General features: G+C 48.0%; 1 protein-coding gene across 3 annotated transcripts in view; it reads left to right on the top strand.

Annotated features, from left to right (window-relative positions):
- ZNF236 (zinc finger protein 236) overlaps nt 1-25,898 on the top strand; it is a 1,017,074-nt gene that overhangs the window by 520,656 nt on the left and 470,520 nt on the right. For all 3 annotated transcript variants that reach the window (XM_085606997.1, XM_085606996.1, XM_085606998.1), the window contains exon 19: nt 11,511-11,705. In XM_085606997.1, the coding sequence (XP_085463123.1) occupies nt 11,511-11,705 (195 nt within the window). The remainder of the gene's footprint in view (nt 1-11,510; nt 11,706-25,898) is intronic.

The raw sequence follows: 25,898 nt of genomic DNA, 5'->3' as shown, positions 1-25,898 counted from the left end.
ACAGACGTCGACCCCCGACCCCAAAACCCCCTCCACGACATTGAAAAAGGCTTCGGTCACGCCTTTGCCTTCGGGCCTAGGTATGCACCGAGAGACTGCTTCTCATACCTCGCGTCCGGGCCCGGTTCAGAAGCCCACCAAGCCTTCAGGCGGCTCGGTCTCGAGCCAGCCTACCCTCGGTGCCAAAATACTCATCGACACCGGTACCGAAAAAGAAAACAGCCCTTTCCTCGTCCGCGCCGAGCTCGACACCAAAGCACTCGGCGCCGAAGACTGGCACCGGCTCCTCGGCACCGATAACCTCCTCGGAGCTGAGCAAGAAACCGAAAAGCCTCGACTCCCAAGCCTCGAAGCCGAAACCCACCTCGGAACCAAGGAAGCCAAAAGACACTTCTAAACCCCACGGTTCCAAACAAAAAACCAGTGCTGAATCGACACCTAAAAAAACCCACGGCTCCGACACCATCGGCACCGAAGGATCTGCCCCCTACAGATGAACTGTTTCCACCCGATCCTTACCAAAAAACCCTCGTAAAGGATCTAAAGACTGGGCATTTGACGCTTAGTACCAGAAAAAGACCACTGGACAAGCCTGCGCCAGCTCCACCACCAAAAAGCAGAGACTTTGCCACCTCCCCTTTAAGGATTCCTTCACCTCCTCCTCCTCCACCTCCTCCTCCACCTCCTTCTCCTCCGCCTCCCCCACCCCATCATTCTCCCACACCATCTCCAGATGAGGATGATGATGATGACATTATCTACGACACAGGGGACGGAGCGGACAACCAACCAACAGGGGACCCTTCTCCTACAGGCTCTCCAGACCCATGGGACAACTACAACATCCCAGACGTCCCGAACGTCCCGCAGGACGATCTTTACCCTTCCAGACCCTCCCCTCCCAGAGGACACAATGGGCTTTAACCAGCTACTCCATAGGGCTGCCCACTACCACAGGGTTGATCTCCACACAGACCCCGTGGAGGAGGATTTCCTCTTAGATACATTTGACACTGCACAGAGGTCCACCTCAATTCTGCTCATGCTTAAAGGGGTTATTAAGCACGCACCAGAGGTCTTTAAAGACCCAGTTAGGGCCAGGGTCATCAACCCTCGCATCAAGAAGAAATATAAGGCCGCCCCAAGAGATCCAACCTACATTAGACGCCCCGCACCACTAGACTCCCTGGTAGTCTCCAATGCGAGGAAACATGCCAATTCCCAGGCATCAGGTGAGGCTCCACTGCCAGATAAGGAGTCTAAACTCCTGGACGCCTCTGGCAAGCGGACAGCATCCCAAGCGGCCAACATAGGGCGCATTGCTAACACCCAAGCGCTCCTAGCCAGATATGACAGGGCACATTATGATGAGCCGGAGTCAATAATGCAACACCTCCCTGACAATTATAAACATAGGGCCAACAAACTAATTCAGGAGGGTAAAACTATCACTAATTCCTCCATCCGTTGTGCCCTCGATGCAGCTGACACCGCCTCCAGGGCAATAAATACGAGCGTCCTTCTGCGTAGGCATGCCTGGCTACGCATTTCAGGGTTCAAACCTGAGGTTCAGAGTACCATCCTCAACCACCCATTTGATGAGAAACACCTGTTTGTCCCTAATGTCGACGTAGCCCTCGAAAAAATTAAAAAGGACACAGACACGGCAAAATCTATGGGAGCCTTGCAGTCACAAGCTCCCAGGCGCTCCTTTCGCCGTTCCTCCTTTAGAAGCACCCCCCAAGGCTACTCCTCCGACAGCGCCTGCACTTCCTTCAAGGCCCCTACCCAATCCACCTTCACTAGGGGTTACCAAAGAGGCGGTTACAGGGGTAACGTAACAACAACAAAGGCAGAGGCAAAACTAACACCTCCCGCTCTGCCTCTACCCCCACCCAATGACTTCCCTCCACTCCCCCCAGACCATTCCACTCCAGTCGGGGGCAGACTCCACTATTTCCTTTCTGTCTGGGCTACCATCACCTCAGACAGATGGGTGCAACAGATAATTCAATCAGGCTACTGTCTAGAACTAACATCTACCCCCCCAACCATTCCACCCAAACAGCGCCCAATGTCACAGGAACACTTGTCACTTTTAAAGCAGGAGGTGATCTCCCTCCTACAAAAAAGTACAATAGAACCAGTTACTACCCACCAACAAAACAAGGGAGTTTACTCCCTGTATTTTCTCATACCTAAAAAGGACGGCTCTCTAAGACCCATTCTGGACCTCAGACCCCTAAACCAATACATACTCAGACCACTTTCACATGGTCACACTCCAGCAGGTACTTCCTCTGCTCTCCCAGAACGACTTCCTTGCCACCCTAGACTTCAAGGGCGCCTATTTCCACATTCCCGTTCACAAAGCTCACAGGAAGTTTCTCGGATTTGTAGTGGACGGTCAGCACTACCAATTCAAAGTACTCCCATTCGGAGTCACCACAGCACCACAAGTGTTTACCAAGTGCCTAGCAGTAGTGGCAGCACACCTGAGACAACAACACATCCACGTCTTCCCATACCTGGACGACTGGCTCATAAAAGCCAGCTCATACAACCAGTGTGTACAAACACTCACGCCACTATCCAACTACTTCACGACCTGGGCTTCACAGTAAACCATGCTAAGTCCCAGCTGCATCCGTCCCAAATACAATACCTCGGTGCCACCATAGACACCTCAAGAGCACTAGCCTACCCCAGTCCTGCCAGGATAGCAAGCATACAGGCTCTTTGCGGGAAATTTCAACCACAACACTCTCTTCCAGCCCAAGTGTTTATACAACTTATAGGGATGATGGCCTCTTGCATATTCATAGTACCTCATGCAAGACTCTAGATGCGTCCTCTCCAAGAGTTCTTAGCACGCCAATGGAACCAGGCTCATGGTCAATTATCAGATCTGGTGTTGGTAGACGGTCGTGCCCATCGCTCTCTGCAGTGGTGGACCACCAAAAACCTTTCCAAAGGGTGACCATTCCTAGAGCCGATTCCTCAAATAGTTCTAACTGCTGACGCATCGCTCTCCGGCTGGGGAGCTCACCTACTACATCACACCATGCCGGGCAGGTGGACACCTCAACAAAAGTTACACCACATCAACCATCTGGAGTTACTGGCCATTTTCCTAGCCCTAAAAGCCTTTCAAAGTCATGTCTCAGGCAAGGCTGTCTTAGTCCGCACAGACAACATGACATCCATGTATTACATCCAAAAACAGGGCGGCACACACTCTGCAGCTCTCTCAGCTAGCATAGAGCATATGGAGGCGGGCCATACCTCCAGAATATTTTTCTCCTAGCCCAACATGTCCCAGGAGTCCAAAACACCATTGCAGATCTGTTGAGCCGTCAAACACAACAGATCCACGAGTGGGAACTTCATCCACAAGTTCTTCAACCATTCTTTCAAATGTGGGGGCAACCACAGATAGACCTCTTCGCCACCCACGAAAACGCCAAATGCTGAAGCTTCGCCGCCAGATATCCACACCCATTGTCCAAAGGCAATGCGATATGGATGAACTGGTCAGGCAGATTTGCGTACGCTTTTCCGTCTCTCCCACCCATTCCATTAGTGGTGCACAAACTACAGCACCATTCCCTAACTCTCATCCTAGTTGCTCCAACTTGGGCCAGACAGCCGTGGTACACCACATTGCTGGAACTCTCCGTAGTTCCGCACCAAAAGTTACACCTCTCTCCATGCCTCTTAACCCAGAACCATGGAGAGATCACACACCCGGACCCAGCTCAGCTCAACCTTGCGATCTGGCTCCTGAAATCCTAGAATTTGGTTACCTTAATCTTTCCCCTGACTGCATGAACATCATTAAACAAGCTAGACGACCTACCACTAGAGCTTGCTACGCAGCCAAGTGGAAACGTTTCGTGACCTATTGTCAGAACAATAACGTTAATCCCTTAGATGTGTCTATCCAACACATCATAGGCTACTTACTACACCTACAAAGATGCAACCTAGCCTACATGTCTATAAGACTTCACCTTGCTGCCATAGCAGCATATCTACAAAATAGACAACATCTATCACTCTTCAGAGTACCTGCCATAAAAGCCTTCATGGAAGGCCTTAAGAGAATAATTCCCCCCAGAGTGCCACCCTCACCTGTGTGGAACCTAAACATCGTTCTCACGAGACTAATGGGCCCTCCATTTAAACCTCTACATAAATGTGAGCTTCAATTTTTAACATGGAAAACTGCTTTCCTTGTAGCCATTATTTCGCTCAGAAGGGTCAGTGAGATACAAGCACTCACCATTCAAGAACCCTTTCTGCAAATGCATCATAATAAGGTTGTTCTCCGCACTAATCCAAAATTCCTTCCTAAAGTCATTTCTCCCTTTCACCTCAATCAATCTGTGGAACTGCCTGTGTTCTTCTCGCAGCCACAAACCATTGCAGAAAGAGCTCTACACACCCTAGATGTCAAAAGAGGTTTACTCTACTACATCGAGAGAACACAACCTTTTCGTAAGACCAAACAACTATTCGTGTCTTTCTCACCACCACACAATGGCAACCCCATCTCCAAATCTGGGATAGCAAGGTGGATTGTTAAATGCATACAGATTTGCTACCACAAAGCAAAACAAACGCTATCTGTTCCCCCTAAAGCCCACTCTACACGTAAGATAGGCGCTTCCATGGCATTTTTAGGGAACATCCCCTTAGATGATATCTGCAGAGCAGCTACATGGTCTACACCGCACACTTTCACTAAACACTATTGTGTAGATGTGCAAACTAAGCAACAAGCTAGTGTGGGCCAGGCTGTCCTCAAAACATTGTTTCAAACAACTGCACCAGATACTGGTGGTCGCCGCTAGGAGCGAGTACTGCTATATAATCTATGCACAGTGTGTAATCTGCAGCTCATATGCCTCGAACGGAATATGCTACTTACCAATATGCATCTGTTCTTGGTATGTAGAGCTGCAGATCTACACACGCCCACCCGCCTCCCCGGCTACCTTTATCTGTTCCAGTTTTATCTTAATTAGATACAGCACACATGGGCATCTTTCCTGTTTCTTACAAAGCTCCATCATTTCCCCGCTGGCGAAAAACAATCTGAGGATGGAGCCGAAGCCCATGCGCAATATGATCCAAAGGAGGAGTCACATACCTCGTGACTTCCAAAGACTTTCCAAGAGAAAAACAACTGCAAACATCCGGGCCAAACACCAGATGGCGATCAATGCACAGTGTGTAGATCTGCAGCTCTACATGCCAAGAACAGATGCATACTGGTAAGTAGCATATTCTTTTCCATGATGTAGCAGCATATAAAATGTTGCAGCTGCTAAGTCTGGGCCAAAGAACAGCACATGAACTATATTTGGTATCATGGTGATACAAAATTGACAATTGCATGGCCCTTGTACTCCTCGGACTTTTGCCCAAGGATTAACATTTAATTGAAGCAGGCTGAATTTCAACTTCATATAGGTATTCCGAGCCTGAGGTTCTAAGTCTGCTCTTAAATAAAATTGCATTGTACCACGAGTTACATATGAGCAGTTCATTTGTAATCTTGAACGTTTAAGTTTATTATTCACAAAGATTTTATCTTTCGAAAGATCTAGTTGGATACCAAAATAGTTTTGTAGAGGTAAGAATCTTTTCAGAATTGTGCTGAAATGCACGCCATATAACATTTTCACGACTAGAATAATGCCTGTCGGCATAGCATAGAATTCGACCAAAATCCCTCTAAATAATACTTGTTAATGCCTGCTCTAAACAAATCATTTCAATTGAGGATGCTGTTCCAGATCCAAGTAAAATTTCCAAATTTTAGACTCCATGCTGTTATAACTTTTCAGGCAGCAACTGGATGGGCTTCCACTGCGTAGAACACTGATGATTACGTTTTTGAGATGTACACCTGTAACGGAGGAAATGTCTCTGCTTGCCCCTCACACAATAAAAAAATAATCTTTAAGACCAAAAAAAAAAACCTTTTGCAGTGGCTTTAGAAATGTGCCTCTTAATGTGATTCGACCATGAAAGATTATTGGGAAAGAGTGTCCTTAGTTAATTATATGCCTTTACAATTTCGAGTTTGGACCCCTCGTAAAACCATTGATTTTAAGAAGTCACACCTGAAGCCTCCATGATCATAATTTTGGTGTTTCCTTTATTCACCCTTAAATTAGTGTTTCTGAGTAAACTGTTATAGCATTTAGCCGTCTTTGGAGGCCAAGTGATGTATCATCGGACAGGGTATAGACATATCTCCAAGTGGTGGTCAACGATGCCAAAAAAAGGGAGAAGCAGAGAGAAGTCGGAGAAAACACGGTTCCGGACCCAACCACTAGATGGCAGAATAGATGCAAAGCAGTTGCATCCAGAAAACCTTTCAAGCTGCAAAACTACATCTACAAATAATTAACCATTTCTTTCTCCACCATAACCTTCACAATCTCCACGCTCATTTGTGGAGATTGAGTGGCAACAGCTGAACACCTTTGAACCTCCCCAGGAAGTGGTTGATGTCATCTTGGCAGCCAAGCGTCCCTAGACAAAACTGTATTTACCTGTTGTTGGGACAAATTAGTGGTTAGGTGTCCACTTATTACATTGATCCTCACCAAGCTAAACTGTTTGATGTTTTATTAATTGTTTTGTCTCTTGACCGGGAAGGCCTTGCTCTGGGCTCCGTTGAAGGTTATAATTCGGCACTCTTGACCTTCGTATGGTTGCCTGATCAGCCCTCTTTCTTTAAATCACCTGTGTAATGGCGTTTTTTGAAGGGGCTGCAACATATGTTTTCCCCATCGCTGTTTGTGATGCCTCAGTGGCACCTGTCTTGTCCTTGCATATCTGATGTGTACTCCATTATAGCCTGCTCCACAGTTGTCTTTAACAGCTTCTCATCATCAAAACTGTGTTCCTAGTTGTCATCACTTCAGCATGGCATGTGAGTGAGCTTCATGCTTTGTGTTTATCAGCCGCGGTCCATGAAGGTAACAGAGGTGGGGCCGTAAGGGGGGATTTCGAGGGACGATGCAGAGGGGAAATTGATTATTTAATTTTCCTTCGGCATCGTCCCTCAAAATCCCCCCTTACACGGCCCCACCGCTGTTAGCCGCACGGACCGCGGTTGGTATTTATCCCCCATACGGTACGTTTTTCCCCTACAAGCTGATTCTGCGCACTAGAGCATAATTTCTCCCAAAAGTTGTCACACTGTTCCACGACGACCAATTCATCATTCTGTTGGCGTTCTATGCTCCACCTCATCCACATAAGGAGGAGGAGAGGCTCCATTTCTTGGATCCTAAGAGAGGGCTCAGCTTCTACATTGATTGCACCAAAGACAACCGGGTGGACGATCAGCTCAGTGGGGTTTGTCGAAGTTAAAAATGGCAAGGCTGTAAAGAAACGTACTATTTCACAATGGATTGTGCTCTGCATTATGATCTGTTATGCACTGGCCAAGATCCAGCAGCCGCAAGGACTGCATGCCCATTCCACCAGGGCCAAAGCTGCTACCGCTGTATTAGCATGCAGTGTCCTTATCCTAGCCATTTGCCAGGCAGCTACATGGTAGTCCCTCCATACCTTCACGAAGAACTATTGTCAGGACAGCCAAGACCACAGAGAAGGGCACTTTGCCTGCCCAGTCCTGCTGGACTTTCAGGTTTGAGTCCATCTACAGCCCTACTCCCTTAAGTATTGCTTTAGTATCTATTCAGTTGGTGAGGAATCTGCGGCTAGAATTCTCTATCAGAAGAATACGTTTATGCCATTCTTTCTGGTAGAGAGACTTATCTAGCCGCAGATGTCACACCAATCCTCCCACCCCGTTCTGCAGTTGGACTTCATCCATTAATAAGATCCCACGTCTAGGAATCTTTACACTGATATACCAATATGCTTTTGGGGCTCCTCATTGAAGGCATGGACGGTCTGAAAGCAACACACGTCAGCGCACAGGAGTGGCACCTTTATAGATATGGAGCGGAATGACATCAGTACGGAGCCACAAGGTGAGACCTCCTGTATGCAGAGGTACTACGAAAATGTTTCCGTGTCCAGTTTGATCACTGGGGAATTTTCAACATGTGACACCTACTATTTTGAAAACATTTGCAGATTACTATGCCGGGATGTATGCTCACCGGCCAACTGCAGATGAGGTGGAACTCGCGCAATATCTTGACGATGTCGCTTTAGTGTGGCTATCACGTGGGCAACGAGAGTTCTTGATACATCCTATCACTCTAGATGAAGTGCGAGACGCAATCATTGCTTTGCCGAATGGGAAAGCTGCGGGCACTGATGGGTTGCCAGCAGTGTTTTATAAAGAATATATCGATCAGTTAGCCCCATACCTCCTTCAATTATATGAGGAGGCGTATGAGACTCAGTGTTTGCCACCCACCCTGCGCGAGGCACTAGTTGCCAAGCTCTTGAAACTTGAAAAATCGCCGGATAGGTGCGATTCTTATCGACCCTTATCCTTGATGAACACAGACGTGAAAATATTATCGAAAGTATTAGCAACTAGATTGAAACTTCCTCTTCCCGTCATGGTTCTTCCTGATCAACCGGGGTTTGTTCCAACCCGATCTACGTCACATAATTTGCGTAGCTCTTTACTGTGATGCATGTACTAGAGCCTACTCTACTGGCGGTGGCAGTGCTTCTTGACGCTGCAAAAGCTTTTGATTCGATATCCTGGTCATATATGCTTACAATTCTACATCGCATGGGAGTCCCATTTGTTTTTAATAACTGGATAAAATTGTTGTATACCAATCCTGTAGCACGGGTAAGAGTTAATGGGCAGCTATCGGAGAAAATTCACATACAGCACGGCACACGGCAATGGTGTCCGCTGTCGCCCTTGTGATTTGCTCTCATACTTGAACCGTTAGCTTGTATCTTAAAGCAGCGCCATGCTCAAACTGCATTACTATTTTTACAACGTCCTCTTGCATTCTCCATGTATGCTGTTGATATGGTGCTATATGCCCGTGACCCTGCACAACTTGTACCTTGCACAACTTATTCGGGAATATATCCGATTTGAACGGTTCTCAGGACTGGGCATCAACTGGTCTAAATTGGTTATATTGCCCCTCACGGATTGTACACATCCATTTGACATGGAATACCCATTAACATGGTGCACAGACACTGTAAAATACTTATGAATCTGGGATCCGCAGGCTGTCATACGATCTAACTATGGCACAGCTATCACGCGACTTGAGGGACAAGTGAGTCGCTGGATTAAGTTGCCCCTGTCATTTGCGGATCGCACAGCGCTTATGAAGATGGTAATCCTTCCACGCTTTCTGTATCTTTTTTTAAACATTCCTGTGCATTTAACACAATACTTTTTTGACAGGCTTCGATCCTTTTTGATCACGTTAGCCTGGGGAGGTAAAAAGCCTCGGCTTAAATGGGAGACACTTACCCTTCCTTATGAATAGGGGGGGTTTGCAGCACCTGACTTCCATCTTTACTATCTCTTCGCACAGGCGCATTGCACCTACTATTGGTAACACGACCCAGCATATATTCCTCATGTGGCAGTGGAGGCGGGAGCTATGCACCCAATACCGCTCAAAGCCATGATAGTCAATAGGCACACATTATTTGAAAAAGGGGAGTTTGACCCTGTACAAACCACGTCTAAGGCCTGGCGAGAATTGGGCAAGCGAGTGTAGAAATTGCCATTATATGCACCTAGCATGCCACTACTGCATCACTCAGAACTATCTGTCACTAGAGAAATTGGCACATTAAAGACCCTTAAAGATATGGATATGTCACCAATGGTAGATGTGCTTCCTGGAGATCAATTCATAGCTTCAGATAATATAAATGCCGGGGCAATGCCACCACCATGCAACTATTTGTCTACACTAGGCAACGCTCCGCTGTGCATGCGGTTTATCCACAATTTCCTACAGAACCACCGGCACTTGAAGCACGGCAACTTATTTATACTACCACATCTAGAGCCAAGCTAGTCACTAGACTATATCAGGCATCTCAGAGGATGTAACTGCTGTAGGCATGTCTGCGTCAGCGAAATGGAATGCCATGCTGCCTGCTCCGCTTTCTGAAGATGAGTGGTTTGGCAGTTGCCATTTGACGGGTCAGTTGACGGCAAATGGCAATTTACGATTAGTGCATTTTAAATATCTACATCAATTGTATTATACTCCAGCTCAGCTCCATAGATGTGGGTTGCGGGATGCTGACAACTAAAAGTTGTGGCGCACCTAGTGCTAATTTATACCATTTAGCTTGGGAATGCCCCAAGGTGCATGAGTACTGGACTTCAGTCACACAGATTTTACATCTGATGGTAGATGGGCCCATGGAATGTACCCCACAATTGTGCCTGTTGGGTCTCTAATATTAAGGCGTCTAACAGGAGGTTTGTGGCCATAGCACTATTGTTGGCTAAACGCAGGGTCTCCTTATGCTGTGGTGGCAGGCCTGTGCCTACCACTAAACTATGGTTGCAGGATCTGTCATATTGTCGGGATCAGCTCACATGCTATGCGGAGGAATTGCCTACAGCGTCCAAACCACGGGATAGTTGGGGTCCGCTCACAACTTATCTGTTATCGATAACTGCTATTTGATGCCCGTTGTGTGTTGTAAGACTGCTTCTCCCTATGCTGTCTCACAATGCGCTTTTAATTACTGCCATATCTGTATGTACTTGCATTATTAAGTTCTGTGATACTTTGTCATGCTAAATGAGTTATATAACATGTCTATGCTGTACCAATGCTCTGATTTGGATAAATATGTTGTTTATTGCTTTTGAAAATGTACAAATAAAATAAAAAAAATAAAACTTTCCAACCCCCCCAAAAAAAAGAAATTTGCTTTTATAGACCGGTTGATCCCTCTGTTTTAGAAAACAAATAATCTAAAATAAAGTATCCATTAGTATGAGTAGAAAAAAGATATAAAATTAAACAGCCTTTTCTGATAGTAAATTAACTTTGTTGTCAAAGTGGTAAATTCTAGCACAATCTTGTAGGTATAGTTTTACATACATCCTAATCACCTAAGGGCCAGAAAGTTCTCAGGAACATGTTAACCTCAATGGTGTTTTTCCTGTGCACCTTTATCTGGTAGTGTGAAATCTGTTGCTTACATTTGTACTAAGTGAGCCAGAAGATGGGATAATTTAAGGTGACTCATGATTTTCTATGCTTTCATCTACTGCCAACACCCACCATTCTCCCACTTTTGTTATCTACCTAGTCAGTTCGCTGTCTCACTTATGTAAAGGGATCGGAGGTGGATGTGAATAAGCACAGGTGGGGAAATGAGCATTGGGCATGCGTTTGGTATGCATGCTTAGTACCAACTAATTACAGCTTTGGCTTGACGGCTATGTGTAAATATTTATGGTTCCACTTCTGGCTGAAGATAGCCCCTCCCATTGATGAATGTGCACGTGTCACCATAAAGTTAACTTTATCTTTCTATTTTAGGGGTCAAAGCATACAGTTGCAGTGTTTGTTCAGCACACTTTACCACCAATGGCAGTCTTACAAGACACATGATAACTCACATAAGCATGAAGCCTTTCAAATGCCCAATCTGCGAAGAAACTTTCCGAAAAAATATTCAGTGCAAGAAACACATGAAAAAACACCAGAACATGTCTGCAACTCCGGAAGATGCAGGTAAAACTTTCTTGACATGTATCCACTCAATAAGTCATGCCGGAGGGGGGGAGGGAGGGGGATGGGGGGCGAGGGGAGGGTCATACTATAGGGTAGTAGCTAGGTTTTGGTTTACTGGTATCGATAGCACCAAGGAGCCTTGTGAGTGAAGCATCCGTGAATTATACCTGAGCAAGCTGCCGGAAGGTGGACACTGGCTGGAGGAATTACAGGGGACTACTCCACAGGGTTGTAGGGGGAGCTATACCACTGTTAGTACAGATTAGAATTGACGGTACGAAGCTGTGCCTTGTTATGCCTCCTGTAAGTGCTGGGCTTTGATCGCATTGTTTGTATGAATGTTCTGAAAAGCAAATAAAAATACATTAAAAAAAAAAAAAAAAAGATGCAGGTAAAACTTTCTGTTATATATACTTTCTTCTTATATATTGCACCCTACACTTTTGATAGTGATACAGGATACAAGGGATGGCTGTCCATAATTCAAACACTTGAATCTCAGAGTGTCTGTTCTGCTAGAAATTAATGATCAAGTTTGCTTGTATGGTGCAACATAAAAAATCATTTAGACAAGTATGCGGAAGCGGAGTGGCAGGTAATCCTCTTGATAACATTTTGGTTTAAAAAGTTTGATGCAAAATAGTTGAATTTAATAGCATATAATTGTCCTTTGAAAATTGTGCTGACTGTTGGGCTTTGTTAATTTCAGTGTTGGGCCAACATATTGTTATAGTTAACCTTTGCTGTGAATGGGCAGAGTCAAAAAAGGGGGAAAGGAGGAGGGCTTTTGTCAACCAGGTCCAGCATACATGCCCGCAGAACTAGATAAACAGTAATGGTATGCAGTTCCTAATGAAAAAGACAGGTTGTAAGCGAGAATAAAAAGATACTGTAAGGAGTAATAGAACAGGAGAGTCATCTCCTTTTCGGAAAAAGGCCCTCACACACCCGGCAAGTAGGTGTCTTGCTTCATCATCGGGTCTGCTCCTACTCGGGCCGGCGCTGCAATGCCCGATCAGGCACCCGTGATGGGGCCTACTTTGCGGAGATCTTTATTCCTTAGGCCGATGGGTGAATGGGCACACACATCATTTGAGTGTCAGGTCTGTTCTTCAAGGATATCCCTATGTTGGGGGTGGTTGTTTGCTCAAATGATTCTTTTGACAGCTCCACAAAGGATGCTAGGACGTTTTTTTCACATTGCAGATATTCATGGCATGAATCTATGCTGGTAAAAAAGAAACTCATACATGCAGTATTGATCGATTTCTAATGTTGAAATGCCTGACAAATCACTTTGCTATTTTCAAAGGCTGGCACATGGAACCATTCACAATTCCAAGATTGGTCCTTTTGCTTTGTTGAACTGAGCTATCAAGCATATATTTACAATTTTTTGTTAATATGTTTTTTTTTCTCTTTAGTTTTTATGGTTGTGAGAGATTGAGAGATATTTATTAGGCACTTGTTCTCCAACACTGCCATGTTGCTGCTGATGAGAACAATAAAAACATAATTGCCAAGCTAAATAAGCGAGATGGAGAAGACAGGAAAGGAGGTAAACTGGCGTAGAAGTCCAGTTTTACCGCCTTTCTGTAGGTCGGGCAAAGGAAGAGTAGTGCAGGTGTTTACAGACAACACCACTGCCATGTGGTACTGCAACAAACAGGGTGCGGTGGGGTCGTGGACCCTATGTCAGGAGGCTCTTCCCTTTTGGACATGGCTGGAACATTGGGGCATATCCCTGGTGCTTCAACACTTGGCAGGTTCTCTGAACGCCAGGGTAGATGAACTTAGCCGTCGGTGCATGCTGGATCACGAATGGCGTCTTCACTCGGAGGTGGTGCAAGGTCTCTTTCAGCAGTGTAGAGAGCCTTGGTTAGATCTGTTCGCAACCGAAGAGAACGCGCAATATCAGCAATCCTGCGTGTTGGAATTTCCAAGGCGGCACTCACTCTGCGATGCTTTTCATAGTGAGTGTAACTGCGGCCTCCTGTACGCCTTTCCGCCTGTACCACTTCTACCCAGAGTGCTGAAGAAGATCAAGTGCGACCAGTCCCAAGTCATTCTTGTGGCTCCGGACGGGGCACGAAGAGTCTGGTACCCGAGCTATTGAGCATGGCCATCGATCCTCCGATCAGACTTCCTCTTCATGAGGATCTTTTGTCGCAGCAGCAGGGGAGGGTCCTTCACCCAAAACTTTCCACCCCCCACATCCTTGCGGGGGGATTGAGCGGCGACAGTTGACTGCTTTTGACCTTCCTCCTGAAGTCTGTAATATCATCTTGGCAGCCAGACGTCTCTTCACTAAGACGTTATACGCCTGCAGGTATAACAAGTTTGTGGCATGGTGCACAGCAAAGGCTGTGAATCCCCTTTCTGCCCCTCTTTTGAGATTTTCTTGTATATACTTTCTTTGGCCCAGCAGGGCTCTGCCTTGGGCACTCTTAAAAGGCTACCTTTCGGCCATATCTGCCTTTCTTCGCCTTCCTGATCAGCCTTCTCTTTTCAAGTCCCCTACAGTAAATGGATTTCTAAAGGGCATTCCTCACCTCTTTCCCCCTTCTCCGTTCATAGTGCCCCAGTGGAACTTGAATCTGGTCTTATTCTATCTTATGTGTGCTCCCTTCGAGCCTCTTCTCAACTGTCCTCTCAGGCTCCTCACTCTGAAGACCGCTTTCCTTGTTGCCATCACCTCTGCTAGAAGGGTGAGTGAGCTTCAAAGCCTCCTTTACTTACTGTTCATCCGGACTAAGTAGTTCTTTGCACAAGACCCTCTTTTCTTCCTAAAGTGGTTACCTCTTTCCAAATAGGACAGACTATCACTTTGCCCACCTTCTTCCCAGCTCTGCTCCCTTCCAAGGAGGAGGAGAGACTCCACCGCCTGGACCCAAAACGTGCGCTGTCTTTCTATCTCGACCTCACAAAAGATTTCCGGGTGGACGATCACTTCTTAGTTGGATATGTGGGGGCCAAGAAAGGTCGGGCTGTACAAAAATGCACCATCTCTCAATGGGTTGTCCTTTGCATTAAAATCTGCTACTCCTTGACAAAGAAGGAAGCCCCAGTGGGACTGTGTGCCCACTCCACCAGGGCAACGGCAGCTACTACTACCTTGGGGCATCCCACTCCTTGTTGTTTGTCAGGCGGCCACGTGGGCATCTCTGCACAAGTTTACCAAACATTATTGTCTGATCAGCCAAGTCTGGAGAGAAGACTACTTCTTCCACTCTGTTCTCCAATACTTTCTGGTGTGAACTTGGTTCGCAGACCCACCTCCGAGGTTGGCATTGCTGGGGTATCTATTCTAAAGGTGAGGAATCTATAACTACAGTCTCTTTCAGATGAACAAGTTACTTACCTTAGGTAACGATGTATCTGTAAGAGACATATGTAGTTTTAGATTACTTACCGCCCCACCCATCCTCCCCGTTCTGCGTACTGACTTCTAGGGATAGGGACTCCCTTCCTGAGCCCTAGTTATGGCACCATTGGTCAGTGTCTTGCATGGCTCTGTGCTTCTGGCGTGGAAAGTAGTGTCAGAACTGAGGTCGGCGCGCACCTACCGACGTGCAGGGGTACCTCTAAAGAAAAGATCTCTGTACCCAGTCTGATGCCTCGGGGTAATTCTAAAGGTAAGGAATCTATAAACTACATACATTTATTACAGATACATCATTCCCAAAAGTAAGTAACTTGTTCTTTTATACAAACAAATTGGTCTGAGTTTAGTCTTTGAGTGTGTGGCATCATTTCTCGCCTGAGTGTGTACAATAAATGCTTCTACTACCCTCTGATAAAGCCTTACTACTCGCCCACACTACCAAAAATAGAGAGTACAGTATTATCTACTTTCACCCCTGCCTAACTTTGGGGTTCCGCTAGACTCTGTGCACACTATACCTTACTTTGGTATAGTATATACAGAACCAGCTTCCTACACACTGTTATTATAATTGAGGAGCCTCGCGATAGCTGGGTGGGGCTGGGCCCCAGGCGGAGGGCGCCGCACCAGCGCTCTGTGGGCCCACTCAATAACAAAGCAGGATGACAGGGCTTCCGGAGGCATGAGGGAACTAAGCCATTGGTCCAGAAAACGCTCCATCAAGGGTCCCTTACAGCGCTCTGGAAAGCCCACGAACCATAGGTCATGTCGGCGGGCTCAGCCCTCTGCGTCCTTCACTAGCTCCTTCGTCACAGCAGTGAGTTTGGTCATTGTCCGCTGCAGGGTAGTTGCTGAATACTCTACTCCCAACACCCTTCTCTCTGCCTCCGTGATCTGCTCAAACGCTTTGCGGAGGACCTGGCGAAGCAGTTTGACGTCCACCCAACTGCTCTGATCTTCGCATCCAGCATAGTAGGTGATTGCTGCTAGAAGGGCGGCATTGTCTGGTATCACGCCCTCTTGGCCGCACGTCCCTGTTGTGGAGGCCGACTCTCCAGGCTGCTTATATTTATCCAAGGTACTCTGTTTGGCACCCGGGAGGACCTTGTCTTTAACCAGGTTGATGAGGGCAATGTGAGATAGCACTGTCAAGGCTCTGGGGTACGCAAGACTCCCCCCAACTCGGCAATCTTCCTCCGCAATCCGGCGTGTGTCAGATCACCAGAGCACTGAGCAGGCACCATCACGCAGACCGTGGTCTTCAAGAGCATTGTCTGTGGAAGGCACTGCCGCAAACCGCACTGGCAACTAACCTGGCTGGCATGCGACTGATGCCTTCCCTCAGCAGCCCCTGAGTGGGGCTGTCACTTGGCCTATGTGGGCCCCCAATACCTGCAAACAGCTTTGTCTGTTATGCTGAGGCACGGTGCCAAAAATGCAGCAGAAAACACATGCTCTTCTATAGGCTCACTCACCATCAGAGTCGAACCGAGCGTCAAACTCCAGAGTGTTGGTGCCGAAACATCATTGCACCTCTGAGTTGAATTACCCCTTCGAACTAAGATTGTCGACATCTAAAGCCTCGGTGTCGAAATTGTCAGCATTGAAAGGCTTGAAGTCAAAAGGCTCAGCATCAAGGGTGGCATCGGAGCCGAATTTATACTCCTTAACAAAGCACACAGTTGAATCTGAAAGAGTGGAATCTGTGCTTCAACATATACAGGAGAAAATAGTCTTAAGCCAAAATCATATGGTCATTCATCCGGACACCGGACCTATGCTGGCTAAACCTCCCCATGCTGGTACACAACTAGCAAAGAGACAACTTACTTTTCAGGAGGCGTTGGACATAAGTATACCACCAAAGCACAGAAAGAAACCTGACAAAGCAACTAGCCATGTACATACCATCCTACCACCACCACCACCCCCTGCTCCACCACCTTCAGCTCCTACACCAGCATCATATTCCCCAGAGGGTTCTATTCATTCTTTCCAGGGGGGGACGGGCATGATGGAGATCAATGCTCCATTCCACCTCAGGGTGACCTATGAGGCATGTATGACATGGACCCACCTACTGACACAGATCCAGATATTTACCACGCAAAACTGTCTCCCCGACTCGACACCCTTACCTACCACAACATCATAGGTAGGGCAGCTAAATACTCTATAAGGTTCAGCTTCACACTGGAGCACTAGAGGAAGATTTTTAGTTTGAGACCCTCTCCTATAGCCAACGCTCCGCACAGTATATGCAAATGCTCAAGTAGATGCTTAGACACATCCCTGATATCTTTAAATTCCCGGTTAAGGCATGTGGCAGTACTCCAAGGGTTGATAAGAATTATAAACCTCCCACAACTAACCCTACATACTTTTGAGGCCAACTCCCTCCTGACTCTCTGGTGGTAGCTACAGCGCGAAAATGGCTAAAATCGCAAAAATCTGGTGAGACACTCCCACCAGGCAAAGAAAATAAAAAGATAGATAAAGCAGAGAGGAGGGTGGCTGCTTAGGCTGCCAGCCAATGGAGATTTACCTACTCTTTTGGCATGCTCTCCCGATACACCAGAGCTCATTGGGACGAGATGTAGAAACTCCTCCAACATCTATCTGAGGAACATAAAGGCAATATGAGATCACCTCAGAGGGTCAATTAATTGCGAATACCTCCATTCACTACGCCCTTGATGCAGCCGAGGCAGCAGCTAGAAAAAAGCATTTGTTCTAGAGTACTCCTCAGACGTCACACCTGGCTTAGGGTTTCAGGCTTCAACCTGAAGTGCATCAAAACATCCTCGCACTTCCTTTTGACTGCGAACACCTCTCTGGCCCTCAAATAATCACACTACTCGACAAAAAAGAAGAACAAGAAGACGGCTAAAGCTATGGGAGCGTTGCAAACATCACTACTTGGCTTCTATCTCCACTCACCCTAGTGTGGAGGGAACAAAGTCCACCCCAACACAACACTCAGCCTCCTACCAATGCCCCTAGCCACACACACCTGGCCCAGGGGTTACAACAAGGGCTTATATAGATGCAATAATCCCAAGGGCAAAGCCAAGGGTTGTTTAAAAAAACCATGCTCCTGGAAATGCAACACCTTTTGGGAGGCAACTACAAGAGTTCTTGCCCGCCTGGCGGAACATCGCCTCCAACCAGTGAGTGTTGGATATTATCCAACGTGGTTATTGCCTGGAGCTCATTTCCAAACCACCAAACATCCCACCATGCAAACACAAACTCTCCCACAACAGCAACATTGCCCAAGGAGAAAAAAAGGGGGGGCATAGAACCAGTGCCAACACACCAGCAAGGCACTGTAGGTATTCACTCTACTTCCTTAGTCCCAAAAAAGGACGGGTCCTTAACACAAATCTTGGAACTCAGACTCCTAAAACAATAAATCCTCTAAGAGCACTTTCACATGGTCACTTTTCAAGATGTCATCCCATTACTACAACAAGGCGACTTCACTGCAGCTTTCGACCTCAAAGATGCCTATTTTCACATTCCTGTTCATCTAGTGCATCAATGATACCTCAGGTTCATCATAAAGAACCATCATTTCCAAATGTCTCGCAGTAGTAGCAGCTCACCTGCATAGACAAAACATTTTTTTTTTCTCCATATTTAGACAATTGGCTCATCAAAAGTGCTACTCGTCAATAGTGTGTCCAGCACACTCAGGCCACTATTAACGTACTACGTCAACTATGATTTACCGTTGATCCAGTCAAATCCCATCTCCAGCCTCTCCAAATGCAACCCTGTCTAGGAGCCATCCTTGATTTGCAAAGAGGGATAGCCTACACAAGTGCTACCCAGATTCAATCCTTTTAGACCCTTATTCCTGTGTTCCAGCCTCATCAAATAACAGTAAGGCCAGTCCTGCGTCTCCTCTGTATAATGGCTTCATGCATAGCCATATTACCTCATGCCAGACTCAACATGCGTCTGTTGCAGGAGAGCTTAGCACGGCAAGGGTCTCAATCAAAGGCTCAATTGGAGGAGTGAGTGTTGGTAGGCCGTCAAGTTTACCACTCTCTGAAAAGGTGGAAAACCAACAATCTCCTAAAAGAATGGCCTCTTCTGGACCTGGTTGTTTTGTTTGACAGGTCCTAATTCTTTAAAAGTGCATCCTTCTTTATTGAGATGCATTTTCTATCTCTGTCTGCCAGTTCATTCAATTCTGAATCTATTGTGCTATTGTGAAGGAGGGAGAGCAGTACCCCAGAGTATTCAAAGTCACTATTAAGGTAAGTGATCTAATTTCATTTTGCTTATGCCTTTCTGATTAGTTCTTTGGCTCTTTTCTTCAAAAACCCTTTCCCTGACCCCCTTTGCTTCCTTTGCTTTGAAGCTATTTTAAATGAACTGAGGTTGTGAAGCTAAAACAGTTTGTAACTGCATGTACTCAGCCTCATGTTAGTACTTGGGGGGGCTTTTAAATTTGTGATTGCACGTTGCACTTTTGTACCTCACAATCGCGGGAGCTGTTGGAGCTCCGGGGGTCGCCTTTTAATCTTAGTAAAAGCATTTCTGATGGATACATCTGCCAGTGGATTCCTCACCTTGTGAATATCCCTTGCGCCAGCAACATTCGGAAACTTTTGTAGCAGTCCACGCCGATGAGGCCGAAGACGACGTCACAGAGACACGGCTCCGCTCGCGACTCCGCTGACGTCACCGGCTCCATAAGAGGACCTCGTCGGCGTGATGACGTCAGTTCCCTTTTTTCCGCGCCGTCGAAGCCAACGGATTTCGGGAATCGCTGTTGTTAGCGTCGTTGATACTTTGTGTATTTTCATTGCTGTTTCCTGTCTTCTTTGAAGATGTCATCGAGGAAGTCTGGATTTAAGCCTTGCCGGGAGTGTGGCAAGCATATGTCCATCACTGACCCACATGAGGACTGTGTGTGGTGTTTATCCTCGGACCACGATGTGGATGGTTGTACCAGCTGCCGTAAAATGAGCTCAAAGGCTTTGAAAGAACGGGAGGCAAAACTTTTTATTGCCAGGATGAAGAAGGAGAAGAGAGGGAGGAGGAAAACAAGATCGAGGTCTCGATCGAAGTCGAGGTCTGCTTCGAGGTCGACGTCGGGGCATGCTTCGAGAGCTAAGAAGCACAAGAAAAAGAGAAGGCATTCCTCTCGGCGTCATTCTGACAAGAGTACGGCGCCGAAGTCGAAGTCACCTGATCGGCGTCGAAGGGACTCTGTCTCTCCTTCTCCTGTGCCGGGTTCACCAGCTGGTCCTTCATCTCCAGTGGTCCCTTTGTCTCCGGCTTCGCCAGTTCCGGTCCGGACTCCGACGCCGGTCTCATCCCCGGCTCCGGCCCCGGCCCCGGCTCCATCTCCGGCCCCGGAAGAGCTTCAAGTCCCGGGTGAGCCTGCGACGCCGTTGGCCCGAGTCCGGTGGGGCCTGACCAGTATCCTGCCTTTCCTGGGCCAGGTCAGGATCCTTCGCATTATTTAAATGCGATGTATGGGGTATTTGCTCGTGCCATGTATGCCCCTGGTGCACCTACGGGTCCGATGGGTCCTTTGGCCTTTAACTTGGGAGTGCCGCAGGTGTATCCTCAGGCTCCTTTCTACCCATTTTATCCGGCGACGCCGTCTTGGAATCCTCCGGCTCCGAGAACGTCGACGCCGCTTCCATCCTCGCCGGCTCCGGCTCGACCTCGTTCGACGCCGAAGGCTCCGCTGGATCCACGTTCGACGCCGATGGCTCCACTGGCACCGGCGCCGTCGGAGTCGATTACGGCGCCGCCGACGCCGAGGATTCGAATTCGCTCCAGGAGGGAGACTCAGAGGATTATTGAGGAGCAGAGATACCTTCAAGAGGAGGCGGAGGATGGAGAATTGGTAGAGTCGGATGAGGCTTTTGACGAGCTTAAGGAAGCTAGTGGTTTGGACCTTTCTCCTGAGTGGGAGATTACTCCGCCATCTGATGAGCCATCCAAGGATGTCGCACCCTACCATGCAGTCATAAGGAGAGCTGCGGAGTTGCTTGATCTCCAGCTTCCAACAACGGAGTTTAAGTCAAACATCTTGACTGAAGTCTTGCATTCTCCCACAGCGGTGTCAGAGCCTTTGCTTCCATTTAATGAGGCCATTGTGGAGCCTGTATTGGAGGTGTGGCGCAAACCTTTTTCTGCTCCTGCGGTTTCAAAGACGATCGCAAGGAGATACAGAGTGGCCCCAGGAGATCCTGAATTTTTGTCGTCCCATCCGTCACCAGAGAGTCTGGTGATTCAAGCGGCTTGTTCTGTGAAGTCTAAAGGTGCTTTTCCACAGGTCCCTGGGGACAGAGAGGCAAAAAGGCAGGATCAATCGGCAAAGAAGGTGTTTTCATCAGCCAGCATGGCTTTGAAGTCGACTAACGCCACATGTCTCTTGGGACGCTATGTTCACGCGCTGATGGACTCGGCTAAGAAACTGGCGCCGAAATTGCCTGAGGACGATAGATCTGGTTTTAACGACATCTTGGCTGATGCTCAGGCGGCTGCGCGGCAGGTGATTCAGAGTGGTCTGGACACTGCTGATTCTGTGGCAAGAGTCATGGGGTCGGCTGTTGCGACCAGGAGGAGTGCTTGGTTGAGAACATCGGAGTTTTCTCATGATGTACAGTCGACCCTACTGGATCTACCGTTTGATGGGTCTGGCCTATTTGGGAAAAAGGCAGATGCTGCTCTGGAAAGATTCAAGGAGAGCAAGGCAACTGCTAAATCTTTGGGACTCCAGTCTCAGTCGAGAGGGTCTTTTAAGAGGTACAGGGGTTTTGGAAGATCATCCTTTCGTACCTATAGACAGACTCCGCAGCAGCAGCAAAGTTCCTCGTCCAGAGGTTACAGAGGAAGAATCAGGGGTCGCACACGTGGCTCTCGTCAGCTCTCCTCCTCCTCTTCCTCTTCCTCAGCCCCTCCCACCACCGCAAAACAGCCCTAGATCCGACATTCCGGATCATGTTGGTCCTGTGGGGGGGCCGGCTTACCCATTTTCTACAAGATTGGGAATCTGTAACTACAGATCTCTGGGTTCTAGATCTTGTAGAAAATGGGTACGCCCTTCCCTTTCGGGAATTCCCTCCAAATTACCCTCCTTGCCAAGGGGTTTGTTCGGAGGACCACCGTCTTCTCCTGCAGGAGGAAGTCCTGAAGTTGTTTCAGAAAGGCGCGATAGAGGTGGTCCCGGAGCAGGAGAGGGGTCAGGGATGCTACTCCCGGTATTTCCTGATCCCGAAAAAGGACGGCAGATTGCGTCCGATATTAGACCTCAGAATCCTGGACTTTTACCTGAAACAGGAAAAGTTCAAGATGCTCACCCTTGCTCAGGTTCTTCAGGCGCTGAATCAGGAGGACTGGATGGTGTCGCTCGACTTGCAGGATGCGTATTTTCACATCCCCATCCTGAAGTCGCACAGGAAGTATCTCCGTTTCACGGTAGGGTCGCAATATTATCAGTTTGCGGTCCTCCCGTTTGATCTTACTTCGGCACCTCGAGTCTTCACGAAGGTGATGGCAGTGGTGGCAGCCCATCTCAGAAGATCGGGAATTTCGGTTTTCCCTTATTTGGACGACTGGCTGATCAAGGCGGAGTCGTCGGAGAAGGTGCTGTGTCATCTGCAGGATACAACTCGGCTGTTGTACAGATTGGGTTTTTCGATCAACGTGCCCAAATCTCACCTGGTGCCCTCTCAGCGCATCCTGTTCATAGGTGCGGTACTGGACACTACTGTGTGTCGAGCATTCCCTCCTCCTCAAAGGATTCTCGACATACAGGAAATGATTCCTTTGTTTTACAGCGGAGCGGTTGTTCCAGTTCTGAAGGTCCTTCGCCTGCTCGGTCTGTTCGCCTCCTGCATACTGTTGGTCAACCATGCACGCTGGCACATGAGGGCGCTCCAGTGGTGCCTCCGCAAGCAGTGGTATCAGCACAAGGGAGATCTCAGGGAGTCTGTGAGGATCTCCAGAGAAGCTGCAACGGATCTATTTTGGTGGAGCGTGGAGGGCAATCTGTCTCAAGGACAGCCCTTCCATATACCTCCATCGGTGGCCACGGTGATAACGGATGCATCCACCTTAGGGTGGGGTGCTCATCTGGGGGATCTGGAGATCAAGGGTCTTTGGTCTCCAGAGGAAAGGTTGCTTCACATCAACCTTCTGGAGTTACGGGCGATACGTTTGGCGCTCAAGGCCTTCCTCCCTTCCCTTTGTGGTCAGTCTGTTCAAGTCCTGACGGACAACACGACCGCGATGTGGTATATAAACAAACAGGGAGGAGTGGGGTCTCTTTGTCTCTGCAGAGAGGCCCTGCGTCTATGGTCCTGGGCTCAGGGCCATCGGATTTGTCTGATGGCAAATCATCTGGCCGGAGTTCTGAACGTGCGTGCGGACAGTCTCAGTCGGCAGTTCTCTGCCGATCACGAGTGGAGGCTTCATCCAGAGGTGGTTCGTCACGTCTTTCGGACGTGGGGGACTCCTCGTGTGGATCTATTCGCCACTCACGAGAACGCTCACTGCCCGTCATTCTGCAGTCTCCAGTATCCGTTGCAGGGAGCGTTGGGGGACGCGTTCCAGTTGAGTTGGGGCTCACGACTCCTTTACGCGTTTCCTCCCATACCCTTGATTCCTCGGGTTCTGAGGAAGATTCGCCAAGACCGGGCCCAAGTTATATTGATCGCCCCGGATTGGCCAAGAAGGGTGTGGTACACAGATCTTCTCCACCTCTCCTCGTGCCCTCCGCTCCGTCTCCCTCAGAGGGCAGACCTCCTCTCGCAGTCGGAGGGGCAGGTTCTACACCCCCACCTCCAGAGCTTACACCTTCATGCCTGGAGATTGAACGGGGCAACCTGAATTCTTTCTCTCTCTCGCCAGATGTGGTGGATGTTATTTTATCGGCCAGGCGACACTCCACCAAGTCCATTTACTCCTACAGGTGGTCTAAATTTGTTAAATGGTGTGGAGAGAGGTCCATTGATCCCTTGAAGGCTCGTCTGTCTAATATTCTACAGTTTGCCCTTTCTCTTGCCCAGCAAGGCTTTGCTGTGGCTACTGTGAAAGGATATCTATCGGCTCTATCGGCTTTCCTTTGTTTGCCGGATCAGCCGTCGCTGTTTAAGTCTCCTATTGTTCTTCGTTTTATAAAGGGTCTTACAAACAAATTTCCTCCAACTCCCTTTATTGTGCCTCAATGGGACTTGAACCTTGTCTTAACCTATCTCATGGGTTCTCCTTTCGAGCCCTTACATAAGTGTCCCATGAGGCTCTTGTCTTTTAAGACGGTATTCCTCGTAGCAATCACCTCGGCAAGGAGGGTAAGTGAGCTTCAAGCTCTAAGTTCGAAACCCCCATTCTTGACCATTCATGCTGAACGAATGGTACTCAGGACCAGGGCTGCATTTTTGCCTAAGGTGGTAACTCCCTTCCATCTGGGTCAGTCCATTACCCTTCCTTCTTTCTATCCTCACCCACACCCTTCCAAGGAGGAGGAGAGACTTCACCGCTTGGACCCTAAGAGGGCGGTGAGCTTCTACCTGGACAGGACAAGGGATTCCAGGATTGATGACCAGCTCTTTGTGGGTTTTGCTGGCTGCAGAAAGGGTCGTGCGGTGCACAAGCGCACCCTTTCAAGATGGATTGTGCTTTGCATCAAGATCTGCTACTCCCTAGCTGGTAAGGAGCCTCCGGAGGGTTTGAGGGCTCATTCTACCAGAGCAAAGTCTTCCACATCTGCCTTAGCTAGGGGTGTTCCGGTGGAGGACATTTGTAGGGCGGCGACTTGGGCCTCCCTCCACACTTTCGCAAAACATTATTGCTTAGACACCGAGGTGAGGAGGGACGGACATTTTGCTCGTTCCGTCCTTCAGGATTTTCTGGTATAGGGGGATGGACACCCTCCTCCGGGAGTGGGGACTGCTGTGGAATCTATTCACAAGGTGAGGAATCCACTGGCAGATGTATCCATCAGAAGAACAAGTTACTTACCTTCGGTAACGCTTTTTCTGGTGGATACAGTATCTGCCTGTGGATTCCTCACTGACCCACCCGCCTCCCCGTTGTCCATCCTTCTATACCAGTGACTCTATGCCTGTAATTCTTTTGATGGGTTTCAAATGTGTTTATCACTGTCAAAGGCATTATGTTATTTCTTCTGCTTTGTTGTTTATTTTCCACACTGAGTGTGTTGATATGCATATTGTGTACTGTGTATACTGTTTATGTACATATTGCTGTCAGTCCGTCCGTGTGCCTCGAAGGCACGGAAAAAAGGGGCGGAACTGACGTCATCACGCCGACGAGGTCCTCTTATGGAGCCGGTGACGTCAGCGGAGTCGCGAGCGGAGCCGTGTCTCTGTGACGTCGTCTTCGGCCTCATCGGCGTGGACTGCTACAAAAGTTTCCGAATGTTGCTGGCGCAAGGGATATTCACAAGGTGAGGAATCCACAGGCAGATACTGTATCCACCAGAAAAAGCGTTACCGAAGGTAAGTAACTTGTTCTTTGTGAGGTCAGCATTCGATTGTCTTAGACGCTGACGCCAACGTGCACGCCCAACTACAAAAGGGGCTGTAGACGCGACCTCGCTGAGGCGCTGTTTACTGAACACTAGAGGTGTCTAGTTGAGATTGTTTGTTACACCGAACTAGAACTGTTAAACTGTTTTTAAAAATTGATGAATACTTGGGGGGCTTTTACATTTGTGATTGCACGTTGCACTTTTGTACCTCACAATCGCGGGAGCTGTGTTAGAGCTCCAGGGGTCGCCTTTTAATCTTAGTAAAAGCATTTTGTGAGGT

The sequence above is a fragment of the Triturus cristatus genome, chromosome 5_2 (genome assembly GCF_964204655.1).
Source record: "Triturus cristatus chromosome 5_2, aTriCri1.1, whole genome shotgun sequence".
In the NCBI taxonomy this organism is placed as follows: Eukaryota; Metazoa; Chordata; class Amphibia; order Caudata; family Salamandridae; genus Triturus; species Triturus cristatus.
Note: the sequence above shows the minus strand (reverse complement) of the source record. Positions and strands in the feature narration are given on the sequence as shown.